This window comes from Psammomys obesus, unplaced genomic scaffold, assembly GCF_907164565.1.
Source record: "Psammomys obesus unplaced genomic scaffold, mPsaObe1.curated_primary_1811, whole genome shotgun sequence".
In the NCBI taxonomy this organism is placed as follows: domain Eukaryota; kingdom Metazoa; phylum Chordata; class Mammalia; order Rodentia; family Muridae; genus Psammomys; species Psammomys obesus.
In genome coordinates this window covers 560,908-580,239 of record NW_026592586.1, presented here as the reverse complement: position 1 = coordinate 580,239, position 19,332 = coordinate 560,908, and the positions used below count along the sequence as shown (strand labels likewise).

At 43.1% G+C, this 19,332-nt stretch overlaps 1 protein-coding gene across 3 annotated transcripts in view; it reads left to right on the top strand.

The window, feature by feature from the left end:
• Carmil1 (capping protein regulator and myosin 1 linker 1) overlaps positions 1–19,332 on the top strand; it is a 269,047-nt gene that overhangs the window by 230,783 nt on the left and 18,932 nt on the right. For all 3 annotated transcript variants that reach the window (XR_008720958.1, XM_055614493.1, XM_055614492.1), the window contains exons 30-32: positions 12,546–12,612; positions 13,266–13,462; positions 17,447–17,559. Coding sequence is in view for 2 of the 3 variants with exons in the window: in XM_055614493.1 (XP_055470468.1) it covers positions 12,546–12,612; positions 13,266–13,462; positions 17,447–17,559 (377 nt within the window). In the remaining variant the exon portion in view is untranslated. The remainder of the gene's footprint in view (positions 1–12,545; positions 12,613–13,265; positions 13,463–17,446; positions 17,560–19,332) is intronic.

Sequence of the window (19,332 nt, the reverse complement as noted above, 5' to 3'; positions counted from 1 at the left end):
ATTTGGAAAAGCAGTTGGCATAAGGAAACAATTTCAATGTTATTTGTTACACTGTCACTAGAGTGAAGGGAAACAGGATTACTGACCCTGGAAGGGAAAGCAGAAGGCATATTCTCACTATATCTAGCCTTGTAGTGCAAGGGGTGGACTGGAAGAGACAGGTTTGGGCAGATTCAGATGTTAATGATTCCCATCAAGATGCTTACAGAGCCCTGGTGAGCTGCTGGTTTGTGGGAAATTAATGACGGGGCTCTGGGCTCAGTGGTCACCACACCCATTTAAATTCATGCTCCAGATATGTGCCTCATACCAGCTTTGCTCTCTGTGTACCTTGAGACAGGGTCTTGTCTGGCCACCAGGGTCAGCTTTTAAAGGTTCTCTTCGGTGAGTGTAAGAAAGCATTTGATTCAGTGCTTTGGGGTCTCTCCTGAGTGACTGAAGGAGCCAATGCCCCATGAACAGTTACTTGATAGTGCAGCCCTGAGTGTTGGAAACTCTATAAAGGACTCTTCTGTACGTGTGTTCACTAAACCACTCCTGTTTTTCTATAAAGCATTACCCTTAGAATTATAGGGAAAATATGTTTGATAGGAATTTACCCAACTTTTCACTATAGCCTGGTTATAAATCTCTCATTGGTGGGAGATTCTGTAAAAGTATTTTTCTCAGCCAGGCATGGTGATGCACACCTGTAACTCAGGATTTAGGATGGGGGCAGGAGGCTCAGAATTTCACCTTTGGCTACATAGTGTTGGCCTTCCTGCTTAGAAGGGAAGGTGTCCAGGAAACCCACAAGTCTGGAGCCTCAGAACCACACAGCTGTGAGAGGAGGCCTCCTCAACAGAGGCATTCCAGCTCCCAAGCTCCCAACTCCACCTCTCCCTCCCTGGCACCAATTTGCTTGACTGTTTTTATTTTCTCTCTCTCCCTCCACGTTGGCTGTGGGGGGTGGGGGTGGAGCTGGGTCCCCAGGATTGGTGGCAAAAATTTCACTACCCAAGTTATTTTTTTTAGGGAGTAGATTATTGTAGGTTTAATACGTTCTTCATTGGCACTGTTGTCAGCCATTACCCTGTGCCATGTTTATACAGCTAATTTCATGATGTCATCAAACCATGGAGTCTATTCTGGAGACAAGTGTGGAAGTGTTCCCCTAACCTCCTTATTCTTGCCTTCCAGGGTAAATAGATTTTTCTAAACTGAGTAGTTTTAAAATGTCTTCCACAGGTGTGATGATCAGGAGGGTTTTCTTCATTGTTCTTTCACAGTAATGAAAACAGATGCTGGCAAAATTTCAGTGAAGCTTGAGCAGCACAGTCTGACCATATAGCCAAGTTCTTAGGAAGTTCCTCTGCTTTCCCTTTCACTGTAGTATTACAGGAACAGAAAAGACCTATGTACATATCATGCCCCTGTATTAGTACATATCATGCCCCATGTCCATCTGTATTACCAGTTGCTAAAAGATACTTGCTTGAGGCTGAATGGTACAGGCCTGTAATTCCAGGACTCAAGAGGCAGATGGATTCGAAAGTTCAAGGCTGGCCCCAGCTATGTAGAAAGTTTAAGGCCAGCCTACGCTACAATGAGAATCCATCTCAGAAAACAACAACAGCAAAAAAAATATTTAGTTTCTTGAAATCATTACCAGATAATTTCATTTTTTTGACTGATATCAAGAAAAACATTTAATTCTATTCATTTATAGAGAGTATTCAAGTGTGAAATTTTACTCATTTATCAGATTAAAGTGGATAAAGAGTGAGATGATTCTTGTTCCTTGTAGAAAATATGACATTGTAGGAAAGTAATGGCTTAATTTTATTTTATTAAAAAAAATATTTGTAGATCTGAAAAAAATAAGGAAACGAACCATTTCAGTTCTAGGACAGCACTCTGCTGTGGTATTGTGGCAGTCTCTAGCTGGCGCTGTCCTCAGAATGTGTGAGCATCATAGTGCTGGCTCATGTTGTATGTGAAACTAGGTATCAGGAAGACACCTGGTGCATCCTCCATTCTCCTACCCTTCCTCCTTTGGTCCCCCTATTTACTCCAGCTTTCTAGGAGTTGTTCCTTTTCCTCTGCTTTCTCCTCAGGGTTAAGGAGAGTAGTCAGTGCTGTCTAACAGTTATCAAAGAAAGAGCCGCATCTGTTTTTTTCTCAGCTGATTTATGCTACCTCAGGGTTTTGAAAATAGGGCTGCAATAAAAATAACTTTCTAAGTACAAATGTGGCACCATTAGGCTAGACGTTGGAGGCTATAAATCAATTAAGAATAGATTCAGCTTCCCTTTGAGCACTGACTCAGCAGATAATCTACTCGGAAATACTTAGGTCTTCTCATGTAGTTCATTAAACAGGGATTACCTATATCCATTTTCAAAGTGCACAGAAAAGTACAAGGTCAGCCAAGAATGTCCTAAATCAAAGAGCAAGGATTGGCATTAGATCCAAAGAGACCATCTCAAAGGACACGCAAGATGGATTGAATGGACCCCAGTGGGACACTCAGTGCCAGAAAGAATGGCAATTGCAAAGTCTTATTTTACACTGAATTATTTTTTCAAAAGTCCACATTTTCACAGTATTGCTCCAAAAAAATATATCAAAAAAGACTATATCAAGAAAGTGGTTATAGGAGCTTATAAAAGAAGGGCAGCTAACAGACACAGGAAGGAGAAGGCAGTTGAAAATTCCATCTTTGCAGCTCTCGTCGTATTCATTAATTCGGGCAAGAGTTGCCAATAGTTGCTTAAAAATGGGCTTTTCTGCCTGGACTGAAAGTAGCACTTCCCAGAGTGGCTGCTAATGACAGAGAGGAATGGCACTTGACGGTGAAGCACGAAGGAAGTCCCCACTCCAATCAAGAGTCCACACAGCCTCTCAGCAATAGCAGGCCCTCCTGAGGTGGGCTACCTGTTGTGACTGACTCAGCAGGTCTCCACACCCACTGTGTGGCATTCCGGCCTAGAGAGGTTTTACTGCATCTCATTATGAGGACCCAGAAGGATTCAAGTTGAAGGCAAGGTTATGCCACAGCCTTCAAGGCAGCCAGTATTATGAAGCAGAAAGCTGTCCTGGGCAGGGGAGAAGGGAAGGTAGGTGCTGGATTAGAAAACAGAGGTCAAGGGTACATTCTCACACATAATGCACAACTCGCTTTTATGTCCAGACCTGAAGAAGAAGGGATGTCATGTGTTTGAAAGATAATTGAGGGTGGCCGAACCTAGTGGCATAGGCCAAACACCTAGAAGGTAGAGGCAGGAAGATCAAGAAGAGTTCAGCAGCATCCTCAGCTGCAGGGGGAGTTTTAGGCCAGCCTGGGCTACATGGAACACCGTCTCAAAGAAAACAAAAGCATAGGAAATATGAATGTAGACTGTAGTGTATCTATTGCATACTGTGTAGTGGCTATTAGTTTTCTTTGATTCACTAATCATGTATAGCTACAGAGGAGTATATCATTCCTGGGATGATCCAGTAGAGGTACATAAGGAAGAAATAGAAACATACTAACCTTTAAATGGTTCCACCCTGGCAAGATGGTTCAGCACGTAAGGGTGCTTACTGCCAGGCTTGCCAACCTGAGATTGATCAGCAGGACCCACGTGGTAAGCGGAGAGAATTGACTCCTGCAGATTGACCTTTTGACTTCCACACAGATGCTAGAGCATGTATGCATGCACTCCAGTGTGTGTGTGTGTGTGTGTGTGTGTGTGTGTGTGTGTGTGTAAGAAATATTTCCAACAAAATCTATGTGTGTGAAGGAGGGGGAGAGAGAGTAAAATGAACAAAGTAAAGAGTAACAGAATAACAGAAATGCTGCCTGTTAAGCACAAGGGAAGAGTACTTGCATTTATTACCCCTCTTCTTGTAAGATTGAAAGGATTTAAATAGTTGAAGGGGAAAAGCAGGTGTATACATTTGAAAGTTTAATGTCCAAAGAATTGAATGCCAGTTTATGAAGCATGAGAGTGTATGAGGAATACTGTATTAAAATAATGTGAGGCAAAAATGTAAAGATGTTGGAGTCAAGTGAATGTATTTGACTTAAAAGATTGTCAGTTTTTGTTGTTTCGTTTTTGTTTTTCTGTTATTTCTTCCTCAGTGATAGACACTGAATTCGGGTTTCTTCCTCAGTGATAGACACTGAATTCAGAGCCTTGCTTGTGCTTGGCAAATGCTCACCACCCATTGAGCGGCGACCCAATCCTGAGCCAAATGCCTCTTCGGGTGCCAGTGGTTGTAGTTAGTTGCCTGAAGCAATGTCATTTTACTGCTTCATTTACCAGCATTCTCTAGGCTTACCTTTTCCACCTGAAGCTGCTCATTTAGTCTTCCAATACATGGTGGGAAGTGACATGGGAAGGATGTGCCCACAGCAAACTTTTGAGCTCATCTCTATGCATTCTCCTTTTTCAGCCAATTTGCATCATTTTTCTAGATGTGTTTTTAGCACAGTGCTTATGATGTTTCAAAAAACACCTTGCTATGTATTTAAACATTAAAGGGTGTGGTGGCACGCTCGTTTAATCCCAGCACTCTGGAGGCAGAGCCTGAAAGATCTCTGTGAATTTGAGGACAACCTGGTGTACGTATCAAGTTCTAGAACAACCGGGGCTGCGTATACCCTGTCTGAAACAACAACAAAATCTCTGGGTTTTGTAATAAAAGATGCTATGATAAATGTTTTGGCTATTCACTTATAAAAAGTGTTTGCCTCCAGCCAGTTTGCACTCCAAACTCATTTATAAGGATCAATGTACTTGACCATGGCCTTCTTGTGGTTGGAATCTGTGAGCCCACGGCAGCCCCTTTGCTGTCTGGGGTCCCAAGCTGCTGCCCTTGAAGCTCAGCCCTCCATCTCCTGTTGTCCTGAGAGGTTTCCCCTTCATCTCACCTGGGGTAGGCTGGTTCCTGAAGTCAAATTTGCTGACTTACTGAGGAAGTGCTAAATGCCTGACAAAAGACTTAAAACTTTCTGTTAAGTAGGACAGGCACCACCACCACTGAAGTTCGTGTTAATTGTTTAAATTCCTCTCTCATGAGGAGCTTTCAATAAAGAAAAATGAAGCTGTGATGATGGCCCTCGATTTTTATTAGGATCTTGGCTTCTAGAGAACACTGTCCCCCAAGTGCTGGAAGGCAACTTTTCTGGAAAATTTTGAGGTAACAGTAACATTAAACAAAATACTTACTCATGCAAAACAACCCTGAGTTATTTTAAGAAGTTTATAGATCTCTTCCTGCCTATTATAGAACATCAGTTTTTTAATTCTCAAACTCTTTTGATCTACTGGGTCATTTCTTCATTAACACCCAGCAGGAGGTGGCCCTGCAGGTAGTGTCAGTTGAGTGAGGGTGTTCTCTTGAGTTCCTGTAGGAGTAAGTCCAGACTCTCAGTAGTTACCTTGTCTAGAGTGATCCCTTTCCATGGATTAGAGTGATTCTGAGCAAACATCTTGAGTTGTTTCTTAAGGGTCTCTATTGCTGTGATAAAGCATCATGACCAAATGCATTCAGCTTACAGGTCACGCTCCATCACTGACTGGGGGAACTTAGGGCAGGAACTCAAGCAGAAGCAATGAAGGAGTGCTGCTTGATGGTTTGTTCTTCATAGCTTGTTCAGCTTGTTTGCTTCTACACCTGGGGTCACCTGCCTTTGGTGTACTACCTACAAGGGGGGCTGGCCCTTCCATATCAATAATTAATTAAGAACGTGCCTACAGGCTTGTCTACAGGGCAATCTTGTAGAGGCATGCATTTTCTCAATTGTGGTTTTCTCTTCTCAGATAACTCTAGTTTGGAGCTGGGACAGGGGTGGCCAACCTAGACCATTATTAACTATTGGGTGCTGAATGCCCTTATTTCTAGCTCCCCATGAGCCAGCTGTTGGCATGCCAACATCTCTGGTCTAATGATATGCACTAGGACACAAACTCAGCATTGGAGCTTATGCTACTTGCTGCCATCCTGTCCCTTCTCCAAGAGGAACTAACAAACAGTAGGTATTCTATAATTTTTGCAGAATTGTGAATGATGTTAAACATTACAAATAGCATAATGGTCACCTCTGGCCACTACCAGCCATCTTTCTGTCCTTCCTCTTCCCCTAGACACCGTCAGGTTTGATTGGACACATTGTTTTCCATGTTTAAACACACATCTGTTCATGAGCAGAGAGCTGATGGTTTAATGGCTTTAGAGTGTACACTAGCATGCCAATGTGAATCTTTCTGAAATTCTTTACTGAACATTGCTTTGAGATTTCTTCATGTCACTCTGATTTTCTGTTTTAGCTTTAGTTCTATCCTTGTTTCCTGCCTGTTTTGTTTACTCCTTCTCCAACATTCCAGGTTTTTAGACAATTCCAGGTATTTTTCTGTGAAAAAATTCTACTTTTCAGTTCATTTCTCCCAACCCTAGTCTTTCCTTTGAGGAGAGAGGAGGAAAATATACCCCCCACATAGGCATGACAAACCACTGAGGCTCAGTGAAGTCACTGAGGTGTGGCATGGCGTGTTGGGTACTCTAGTAAAAACGTCATACTCTGCATCTTATTTAATCCTCACAATAATTTATTTTAAATTAGAAAGCCAGCCCAACATTATAAAAAACATTGGCCCAAATTCCATAACCCAGCAAATGGGAGCTGCAAGGTTTGAGCCCATGTCTTGGACACCTGTTTTCACTTACAGCTCCTTCCTGTTTTTGGTGTAAGATGGTAACATTGGGATATCCTGAGTGGGTTCTGAAAACATGCAGGCATGAGAGTGAACGATCTTCATCTTGTCTGAATGCTGAGTTGTTGGCTACCATGGGGACTTTCAGGAGTGAACCAACAAAAAGGCTCTTCAGTATTACTTGTAATGATCATTGAGTGTGTAGTTGGGACAGAGGACTTGTCTTGACGAACTAACCTCTCAGAAAGAGAAGGGAAGTCTAAGATGATGTATGAGATTGACGCCTAGTTCTTAGCGCTATAATCATCACACTTCTGTGGATCCTCTGGGGGCACAGCAATTGAAGATTTGAACATATATAATTTTTCTCTTTCTACTTTCACTTAGCAAAGATGTTTTTGGTTTTTGTTTTTGTTTTTTTTCACTCACTTGCTAGGTCATAAAATGATTCATGTTCGAAGGAAAACGCTTAGTGAATATGACATTAGGCTTTCCCCTGACATTGCCAGCAAAAGCCTTTCTGTAAGTATGGATGACAGCAGTGGTGGTCAGGAGGAATGGTTTTTACTTCCATCCTCCCTTCCCTCTGCAGTAACCCACACTGTTTACCCACACAGCCTGAGATCTGTATTTTTATTTCATTTCATATTGAGGACAATTGAAACATAAAATATAGAACCAAGCAAAAGCCTCAGATAGGCAGAGTAAGGAGCCTTCGACAAAGCATGTCTTATGGAGCTTAAGAAGGATTCTCTGTCACCTCATGGTATTTTCGCACACACTGATGACTCATGTCCAACTTTTAAAATAAGTTATCCTCATTTTAAAAATAAGATGTGTTAACAGCTGTCAGTGGTAACCAATGGATTTAGAGTTTTAATGTAAAATATTAATTCCCACCGGGAAATGTTTAGTGGCGCCTTGACTGGCTGACTGTGTAAGATCCCAGCTTCAGAGTGTGTGGAAGAAGCTTCGATAACTGGGTGAATTACAAGCGCCTCGCTCCTGAAATGCCATGAAGAGCAAAGGAGGAGATAGGTGGCCTTTGAGGGGACATCACTGCTTACGCAGATACCCAGGGGGTTTTCTAATATCTGTCCAGTGTTCTGCCCACCGAGTGCCCTGGCAGCTGATGATGTCACTGTAGATCTGGAGACATACCTAGAGAAAGAGTTAATATCTGTGTGTAAGAACTGGAATTTCTCAAGCTTTAACTGTGCTTCTGCTCATCACAAGGCTGGAAGCTTTATGTCACTAACTTGGCACCACCCTCACCCTGTTCCCTTGCTGTGATGGCTTTTTTGCATATTTTAGCTTTTTCTGCTTTGTTTGTAAATGCTCTCTCTCTCTCTCTCTCTCTCTCTCTCTCTCTCTCCCTCCCTCCCCTTTTCTCGTGATGCTGTTGCTTTGTCTCTCTTCCATTCATATTTTTTTTTCCTTTCCTTTTGCTGCATGGAGACTCTCTGCTGTACAAGTGTAAGTATCCTCCAGTGGCGCTGCAGTCCCTGGCCGCGCTGCGTGGCATCCTCATGCTCCATTTGCTTCTGCACTGTCTGGCTGGCCTCCCGGGAGATGTTGTCATTCCATCAGCAGATCCTCAATGAAATAGGCAACAATTTAGAGAGAGGATTGGGGTTGACCAGATGGTTCAGTCTTAAATTAACCAGGGGATAAATTGAAAATCTCCCCAGCTGGGTGCCTGAGAGTAAGAACTTTGATGAAGAGGATGCCAGGTTTCAGGGGGGAAGGGAGGCAGTTCTTAAGACTCAACGAGCAAAATGTCCAGATATTTCTCATTCTTGTCATATCGCTTATTGCAGGCCCAGGACTATAGAAAATTAGCATTATGATTTTTTTTTTTTTATCATACTAGGCTTTCCTAATCTGCTCCTCAACTGGTATTGGTTTTGTTGGGGTTAGGGAGGGATTACTATTTTTTTTTTCCTTTTGCCCTAGAGAAGGAAAAAAATAATAATTTTGGTTCTTGATCTTAGAATAAGAGCACTCTATGCTACTTTTTGTGCAAACTTAGCAAAAAAAAAAAAAAGTCTAATAAACAAGAAAACTACCATATCTTATCTTTAGGGTGATTCAAGCAATTTAAGTCTCATTTTTGAAAGCCAGGTTGCTTGGGGATCACCTGTTAGAAGTGGGTCTGAGAAGGGGAAAGCGCTATGAACCAATTTCTATCATTACTTTGTAAATTGTGTTTACCATGGACAAATCTTTGTTGAACTGCAAGCAGAATGGTTTTACACTCATAATAAAAATTAGATCTAATGAGTAAGATTCCCAAGTAATGTAGATATCCACCCTGCTTTTGGTCTCTTCAGAAACAGCCTTTGTGGGCTGTTCACGCTTATGGCACAGTGTAGATTTATTGGCACTCAGTGGTGTCAAGATGAAAAAGTCTATATTTAGGGTTTCCTTCTAAAATTGCATTTTAAAATGAAGATTTAGCATATTTTTTTCTTTTTCTTACTCATAAGATGCATTTTTAAAAGTTAGTTGGCTTTTCTCTGGTCTTAAAGCTAACTTTGCCCCCCCCCCCCCACGCTTCAGCTGTCCATATCCTTTATCTGATGAGCAGTTTGTGATTTCCTTGGCTCAGAAATTCACTTAGCTACAAGTGTCCAAAGACAGTGGATGAGGGCTAAGCTGCAATCTGAAGGAGTTATTAACCCTCTTCCTTTGGTACAAAAGGAGAGGAACACTCAGCGTTTTAAAGAAGGATCACTGCCGTCCCTCCTCCCAGGTCAGAGTTTATCAGCATAAGCAGTGTGAGGAAGAACAGTGCAAACAAATGATTTCTAGAGAAGCTGAATATTTGCTGCCAAACAAGCCCTTGTGCAGAAAGTCGGTCTTTCTATGTCCTCGCTTAGGTTCTATGGAAACAAGAATAAGCAAGTGAGACTAAGAAAGTCTGTACTTTTCATAAAACTAAGAAAGCATTGCAAAGAAAAGCCATAGCTTGTAAGAGGTAAAGTTGAGAGAACGAGATTGACGCCATTGACATTGGAGAGACTTTTGTTGTTTTGAGACAGGGTCTGGTGTATAGACTCTGGCTTCAAACTTGCATCAATCCTCCTGCTTCAGCCCCTTGCATGGTGAGATTACAGGCTTGAGGTAGTACTCAAGGCTTGGGCGCCTTCTTGATGCTCTGTGTAGAAATGCTCTGAGCTGTAGTTTTTCACTTTAGCCAAAAACCTTTCTAAGTATAGCAAAACTTGGGAACTAACAAATAGTAAGATCAACAAAGGACTTTTATGGGAAATGTAATTAGCAGTTAGCTGCTCTTAGAAAGGCCATTTATGTGCCTTGCAGGGGTTGTTTTGACCTTTAATCCCAGCACTTTGGAGGCAGAGGCAGGTGGGATCTATATGAGTTACAGGTCAGTCTGGTCTATAGAACTAGTTCAAGATAGCCAAAGCAGTCTTGAAAAATAAAATCAAACAGACAAAAGAAAATGAAGAACTAATAAACAAAAACTCACTCACAATGTAGGAACAGAATGCAATATACTAGAAAGCATTTTTTTTTCTTATATTTGAAACCTACAACAGGCTTTGAAACATTGGAAACTACAACCATAATGAGAAAACTAATTTCATTCTGATTCATATCAGAAATGGAAATGCCCAATGACTTTTATGTTTTAATGTGTCTCCAAAATTAGATTCAGCTAAACGAGTTATTTATAGATGGGTCATCAAGTTTGCAAATGAGTTTCTTTTTTCTAGATATTACCTATTTTTTACATGAAATTATATATGTGTATCCCTTTTCATATACTAAAGCTAGCATATGGATATAAAATGTTATAATTTTGATACATTTCATATGCATTTCTTATCTGTCCTAATGGGTTTAAGAAGAGGGAAACCTGACTAACTTTTTTTTGTTTGTTTGTTTCTTTGCTTGTTTGTATTTATCCATGAATGCTCTCTGTAAAACCTAATATCCAGAGGCATGGCAAGTCTGAGAAGGAACATACATACATTTTAAACTAATTTTTTAGTTATGATCATCTGAATGAAATTCTGTTCCAGGCTTAGTTTTGGGTTTTTGTTTGTTTGGTGTGTGTGTGTGTGTGTGTGTGTGTGTGTGTGTGTGTGTGTGTGTTTCAGACATTCTTGTGTAGTTATGGTTACCTTAAACGTTCTGTAATGTGCTATAGGCCAGGCTGGCCTTGAGTTGGGAAGCCTGTGCTGGAATCATCGGTGAATACCATATGCCTGTTGATGATACTAATTTTTTTTATTTCATTTTTTTGTTGTGTTTTAGGGAGGGAAGAGTTCTGGCTTCCCTATTGATCTTTTCACTACCAGAATTGTATGCAGGGTAAATAAAGCTCTGAAGAACTAAACACATGTATTTTGTCAGAGGTTTCCTTATAAATAGATCATGCTGGATTCTTGCTTAGTCTGGAGAGTGAGATTCTTGCTTAGTCTATGCGCCTGTGGCCTCCTCCAGTGTGACTTATACTAGTCTTTCAGGAGTGTGTGTCCCTTTTCTCCCACATTAAATAACAGCAAATTGGATTTTTTTTTTTTTTATTAAAACCAGGGTAACTGTCAAAACTAAAAGGTTGTTTGCTTTTCCAGGCTAGTATGAACCAATTATTCCTTTAAAGAATATAGACTTTGAGGAAGCTTTAGCTGACAACCATTATATCAAAGTATGCAGCACTCTTTCAGCTCTGTCTTCTCTAAATTCGCATGTGGGTCAGTTTTTTTGTTTTGTTTTGTCTTGAGCCAAGCATGGTGGCATCTGCCTAATATCCCAATATTTAAGAGGCTGAGGCAGGAGGATGGTGAGTCTGAGGCTAATAAGACCTTGCCTCAAAAACCCTCCCCTCCCCAAAACACAACAAAAGTATGAAATTAAAAAAAAAAAAAATTAGCATCATGCTGGTTTAAACACAATTGCTGACTATCATCTCTATTGGTAGCAGTGGCATGGTAGGAAGGTCACTGGGCTAGCCCTTTCCCTGGTTCCGGTCTTGGCCTAGATCCTCTGACAGTTCAGACTTGTTAGTGTCTATTACCCCTCCCCTGACCTGAGTTGACCTTCAGACTTATCTGTATAGCTGAGCCCTAGGGGCTTCCCAGCCCCACCATGTGTGTATCTTCTGAGGGGGACAGCTGAGGGTGGTAGGAGCCACCGTGTCCGTGCTGGACCACAAGTATGGGTAGTGGTAAAAGGTCCACCGGATGACAGGTGTGAGATGGTCCTTGCTTGACACCAGTCCTTGGAAAGTTTTCTCAAGTTTGACCTTGCTTTGGGATATAGTTTTTAAAGGGACTCCTGCAGGATCTAACACTGAGAAGTGCCAGCTGATGGGTGGTTTTGAGTTGTGGCACACTGCCCTAAAATTTTGATGACACGCTGAGAAACAAAGAGTTAAGCCACCTACAGCATCGAACTGACACACAGAGACTGCATGCGTGTGCCTGCACCAATGTTGCTGTGACAACCGACAATTACAGTCATGAATAATCTCTTTCAGTGCTTTGTGACTGATTTTTACAGTCTTTGAGTCGGATTCCTTATCTCCATTTTGACATTCTCGAGTACGGCTGAGAGTTAAATTATCATCCCCTGTTCTTTTCAGCTGTAGGAATAGATTTTAACTGGTTAGGGGTGCAGGATAAAAGAGCAGTTGGCTGAATCACTTCGGAAAGTTCTAAACATTTAGAAATTCGGCGATGCACCCCCTGAGCCATCCCAGCAGCTGCGACAGCGGAGCCGTTGTTAAGCAGTGAAACAGGAACCTATTTTAACCAGCTGATCCGTGATACCTTGCGGTTTGAGAGACCAGTTTCCCAGCTTACCTAAGTCCTGCCTCTATCTGATTGCCAGATGACTCCCAAGTCCAAGAGGAAGAGCATCCACAGCCGAATGCTGCGGCCTGTCTCCAGGGCATTTGGTGAGTGTGGTACCAATGCCAGCCACTTCCTTTTAACTGGAAAACATCCCAACAGGAAGTTTGCACTTTCCACAGGGATTCACTCTATAAAGTGAGAAAAATTTGGATACTTGGTAGGGAGCAGTTGACTTAGAAATTACTTCCAGAGGCCAGGTACAGTTGCTCATTCCTGTAATCTTTGCACTTGAGAGACTGAGGCAGGAGGATGGACATGAGTTGGAAGTCAGCCGGGGTACATAGTGAGTTCCATGTGAGCCTGGCTACAGAGTTATTCTGAAAGACAGAACAAAGCAAAAGATCACTTATACAGATTTCTTGGGGCTTTGATATTGCCGATGATGGAATTGGGTTTCTCTATTGGGTTTCTTCCTTTCTCTTCCCCCTTCCTCCCTCCCTGCTTTCTTTCTTCACTTTTTCCCCTCCCTATGTCTTTTCTTTCCTCCTTCTTCCTCTCTCCTTTTTTTCCCTTCCTTTTCTTGTTCTGTTTCTGAGAAGGTGTTAGTGTGTGTCCCGGATGGGCCTGAGCGCAGCAGCCCCCTGCCCTGGCATCCCCAGCTCTGGGGTTATACTTGTGCTCTAACAGGCCTGGCCCTCATGTGTGTTCTAGCGCTCTCTTTGCATCACCCTTGGCTTTGGGATTCGTTTGATTTCAGAAATGGAGTTTGATCTTGATAAAGCCCTGGAAGAGGTGCCGATTCACATCGAAGACCCGCCTTTCCCGTCAGTCCGGCCGGAGAAGCGAAGCTCCGGGTTAATCTCCGAGTTACCCTCAGAGGAAAGCAGGAGACTGGAGCACTTCACCAAGTTACGGCCCAAGCGGAACAAGAAGCAGCAGCCCACACAGGCCGCGGTAGGTGTCCACAGGGCTCCTCGGCCCCTCATCCTCTCCTCTATCTCCTAAAGCTTCCATAGCCTTAAAAGAGTGCCACCAACTGGGGTTCAGGTAAGCGCTCAAATATGAGCCCACGGGGGACATTTCTCAGTGGAGACCTCACAGAGATGGAGGCGGGTGAGTCCCCGGAAGTCAGTTAGCCTAGATTATGTAGCAGCAGACAGCAAAGAGACCCTGTCTCAAAGAAGGTGAACACGATAACTGACACCCAAGATTGCCCTGTAACTGCCACACAGGTGCTAACACTCATACATCCAAACGTGTGTGCACAGAAAAGAAGAGAGCCCTCAGCTCTCTGGTCTGGCCTGTGTGTGTCTTCTCTGCTCCTGGGTGATTCCATGTGAACCCATTTCCAGAGCCTCTGCTGAGCTCTGCATTTTCAGACCTGGAATGTTCTGGAACAACTGAGGCTAAACAGTTTCCAGACTGAGGTCCTGTCTTCCCCGTCATCCTGCTTTTTCTTACTTATCCTCAGTTGCCCATTGGGTCCCACCAGCCAACATGTTCAAAACTATGGTTGTTGTTGGGCATAGTGGCACATCTTTCTAATCCCAGCACTTGAGAAGCAGAGGCAGGTGGGTTTCTGTGAGTTCAAGGCCTGCCTGATCTACATTAGAGAGCCCCTGTCTCAAACAAAACAAAATGGAACAAACCAATTAAAAAAACACACACACACACACAAAAACCTGGCTGCCACTATCACTACCCACTATAGCCATCCACTTAATCATCCCTAACTCCCATCCTGGCTTCTGGCTTCTCTCCATCCTCTTTCCTCACTGCTTTCCCTGGAGCGATGATGACTGACAAGTCTTTCAGGTCTCCATGGAAACAAAGCTTCTTCTAGGAAGCCCTCCTTGCCTCTTCCCCTCTGGTCCCACAGAGATGACAGCTGCAGGGAAAAGTGTTTCTCTCGGACTTGTGCCTTGTGAACAGCTTGTGAAACCCACTATAAGAATAGCTGTTTACCCTGAGATGGCTCTCATCACAGTCCCAACTGTCCCCCCATTGCCTGTGAATTCCAGGGAGTCGTGGCTTGTGACTCATTACCTATAGGGATGTGCCTGCCTGCTCAGCAGTGTCTGGTGGATAAATTGGGGATAGCTGAAAGTATAGAGGGCTCAAGGCTCTCTCCACTTACCCACATGGTCAATAGTTTACTTTAGATGGTTTGTGTTTAGATATCTTCATTTGAATCTGAAGAGCTTGATATAGTTTCAGAAAGCAGAAAACAAACCTCTAGTATATATATATATATTTTTTTTTCTTCCAGCTCATTTGATTTTGGATTCCTACTACCTTGTTATACTAGCTTAGATATATAAAAGCATTTATTGGTGTTTTATTTTAAATAAGGGAGAGGGCCTTATCAATCAAGAGACAGTTTTCCCTGTGCTGGCTCAGACTCTGGATTCCAGATGTCTGCTGTGTAAATGGTCCCTTTCTCTTTGGCTCCGCCACTTCTGCAATCATTAGCGGCATGACTTGAACGTGAAATGATGGGTTCAGTGTCTTTGTGACCTTGGGGAGAAAGATTTTGTGCGTTTGATTGTTTGTTTTGCTTTTCTGATGCTGGGGCTCAATCCCACAGTCATGTACAAGCTGTTCTTCTTGCATTTAAAAAATTAAAAGAACAAGGCACGGCGGTTCATGCCTGTAACCCTAGCAGTTGCGAGGCTAAGGGAAGAGGATCAGGACATCTGTTAGTGCATATCAAGCTGGAAGCCAGCCTGGGCTACATGACACAAGAACAACAATAGTAACAAAACCCAGGAACCACAGAGCAGTACGGCCATTCTCGGATATGCACTGAAGGCACATTAATTACCATATGATTTCTCAAGGTTCACTGTTTCCTGAGAACTGTCTCTTACCACAGCCCTATTCGGGATCCCCCACATTTTTCCAGGTGAGAATCAAGAAGAAGCAAATATCTGGAGAGAAACATAACGGGACAAAGTAGGTTTGGCCACTTGATTACTAGTGCTCAGTCCCAATAGTTGTCTGATGTGACCATCAGGTTATTTGCCAGGACTGTGCACTCAGTTCGTCCTGAGATGATCTTGACATGTCTGCACTCTGCCTTTTACCTCCGCTGCGCCCTGAGCTTCTGGAAACTAAGGCTGACCCAGATGCCCACTGACACTGAGCCAAAGGTAGTCATACTATCACGCCTGCATATAGATATGCACACTGAAGTTTACTCTTGGATCATATTTGGATCACTCAGGCACATCTGCTCTCCACACTCTGACTGCCTCTGTGCTCATGCAAAAGCAAGATCTTTGTAAAACCAAGAATAGTTTAGTGGTTTCCTTTTCCTCTCACTTACTAAAGTATGTATGAGTCTCTTGGACATGTATGGTAGACAGCCGGCCAGCCCTTCAAATTGTTCTTGGGGCCATTTAGTAATTTATATCTTCATAGAATATTGTCCATGTGGTCAAAACCATCATTTTACAATAGAATTAGAATTTGAATTGCTCACAGCTACTATCAACTATGTCTCACTCTCTGCTTTTCAGTAGTATTTTCTTTTGGCTTTACTTTCTGAGACAAGATCTTGTTTGGTACTTGCAGGCTAGCCTCGAGTTCACTGTGCAGCCCAGGCTAGCCTAGAACTCGTGACTACCCTCCAGTCTGACCTTTTCCCAGTACAGGATTACAGGCATGAGCCTCCATGCTCACGGTGTGCACCCATGTACCTTCTAACCATTCACAAATTGGCCTTTTAGAGAGTACGCATTCATTGGAGGGGCACAGCATCCGTGACTTACCTGAGAAAACTAGACAGCTCCCCAGTGTGGTCCTGTTCATGCAAGGTGATCCCTGCTCTCCCTCTCCAATGCTCTTCAGATCTGATACTGATTGTGGTTGACATGAGAGACTAGAACCACATCACATCTTTTCCTTTTATTAGAAAATGAGTGTTAACAGCAGGTGCCTTTGGCCTTGAACTCTGTTGACCTGATTCTATTCATCACAGTCTGGGTTTTGGCTGTTCTTCTCAGCCCAGCTGTGCCTGAACTTCCCTTTAACCGCTGCCTTTTAAAGTGCCCCCTGGGATGTATCTAGCCATGCTGGATGTCTCTCAACCTGTCTCCTCTGTTCTTTATCTCTAAAATGGCAGGGGTGTGTTGGAGGGACCGGGAAGGTGCAGCCCAGCCCCGTAAGCCACAGATCCTGAGGGGAGCTGCATTTCATTCAGCTTCTTCTTCCCTGCTCTCCACACTACCAGGGAACGCTGGGGACAGTTGTGAATTCTGTTTCGAGGCAGGAAGAACAAAAAAGATCTGAGGGGGAAAAAAACTGAATGAGGAAAAATATAATCTTTAATTTATAGGATCAGAGAAGGGAATGACTGGTAAGGCAGCTAACGGAAGCCACTCCCGGCTAGCCTCTTGCTTCCCCGGTCCTGGGATTATAGTCGTCTTTGTACTTTGTAGCATTTTTCAAACACAAACTTTTCACAGCTTGTTTGGTTCAGTCATACAAATGCCCTATCAGGGGTTGCTTACAGTACATTCTGTAAACCTGTTTCTGGGACAGATATAGTGATCCATGCCTGTAATCGAAGCACTGGTGAGGCAGAAGCAGAGGGACTGCAGCAAGTTCAAAGCCAGCTTGATCCACATGAGTTTCAGGCCAGCCAGGGCTCCTAGCAGAGACTGTCTTAAAACCCATCCCCATCTACTGCCCCACCACGTTGAATGTGCCTGGTGTCACCAAACCCTGTCCTCCACAATCACCAACATCATGCTCAGGATGTCTGTACGCCTGTTTCTTCCTCAGTTAGGCTAATGGTTCTACATCTGGCCTCTGTTCCTGTAAATCACGTGGTACCTACTGTAGCGAGACGTGGCCATGCTTTGGGTTGTTGAATCCAGCAGAACCGAAGGTACCTTGAGTTGACTCTAGAGTGAAGTCTTGTTTCCTTTGCAGGTTTGTTCCAGCAGCATCATCCCCCATGATGGAGAACAGAATGGCCTCATGGGCAGAGTGGATGAAGGCGTGGATGAATTTTTCACCAAGAAAGTGACTAAAATGGATTGCAAGTAAGCTCCCAGTCATTTCATTAAAAACAGTATTTCATTCACATTTAAATGACTAATGATTATAATTGACATAGACATCACAGTCTCATACAAGAGGTTCGCTGTTTGGTTGGATTTCTAAAATGTGGTCTCCGACAAAGCATCATTGGTGCTGCTTGGGAACGTGTTAGAAATTCAGAGTCTCAGGCTCTTGCTGCTGACCTGCTGAGCAAAGGACTGTGGGCCCTATTCTGGAGCAGTCCACATCACATCCAGGCCAAACATCTGCTATGCCAGGGGCTTTTCTCATCTTCATCTGGAAGGGTCGGCTTCAAGACAGTGAGCATCAGACACTGGAGCTTCATCCTTTGGACGTTCTTGTTTGTTTGGTCTTTTGGCAAATTGGACAGTAAAATGGCAGGAGAGGAGGTGCAGGGCCCTCCAACCTACCCTCTGTTGTGGTTGGTATTGGCAGCCTGATTGCCTAGTAGACAAGCTTCTGGGCATGCCTTTGAGGGATTATCTAGATTAGGTTAGTTGAGATAAGCAGAGGCAGCCTGATTGCATCCAGCCCTAGACCACACAAAAAGGAGAAAGCCAACTGAGCATGTGCCCTCCTTCCTTTGGATGTATAACTCACACTGACTCTCCATGCTGGACTCTACCCTTGAATTGTGAGCAGAGCAAACCCTCCCTTCCTTAAACAGCTCTTGTCTCTGGATGTTTTATCACAACAAGAAAACTAACTACTGTGCCCTCTAAAGACTTTCATCTACATTTTCTTATTACTGGGATGCCGTTCCCTTAGAAGATAGGTCAATGATACTTTATCTTGACTGGGCATGGTGGCAATTGCTTACTGTCATAGCACTCAGGAGATTGCGGCAGAAGGATTATTATAAATTTTAAGTCAGCTTGGGATACATAATGAATCCCAGGCCAGCCTGAGCTACGTGACCCGCCACAACCACACCTCAAAACAAATTGTTCAACTTAAAACCCTCCTATCTTTATACATGATTTTTCTGAAATTATTCAGTCTGTAAACAAGGGCTGATACATCCCAGAACACACTCCAAGTTTGGATTGTGTTTGTGAAGAACGCTTCGCCCTAGAGTTGAAGTTCAGGATGTATTAAACCTTGCAGATAGCCGAGGGCTGACAGATGGGAGAGCTACAGAAGGGCTTGTCTGGGCTGTGGATTGATGAGTCTTATCTATCCTCTGCAGGATGGCAAAGTGGAAATAAGTAAAGTCTCATATCCACAGTAATGGAGCTTATAGACGCTTATAGGCTTTAACGCCTAATTACTGGTCGTCTTCGACACTGGTCGTGCAGCTTAGCATAGCAAAACTTGGCAGAATCCTGTCTTTCCAGACCCACCGATGTGTCATTGATTCTTTGATAGTTTCCTGTGTTGCCTCACTCTCACACATTAAGTCCTGCCACTTCCTGGCTTCACGCCCTCCCTTCCCTGTGCAAATCTATACAGTGCAATATAATCCTTCAAGAGCTTGTTTTGGTTTTGGTTGTTTTATAATACAAGGATGAGAGGAGGACTAAATTTTCAACTTAAAGGAGTCAAGAAACATGAACACAAACAAAAAAAATGAAAAAGTCTCTCTTGATGAATTGCTGAATTCCTTCTTGATGAAGTTCCTTATCACTTCAGAATCTTTTCTTGTTTTATATTGTGTCATTGTTTGCTTTGCTGTTTTGTTTTATTTTTTGAAGCTGTATCCCATGCTAGTCTAGAATTCACTAAGCAGCCCATGGAAAAGTCATATTCTCAGC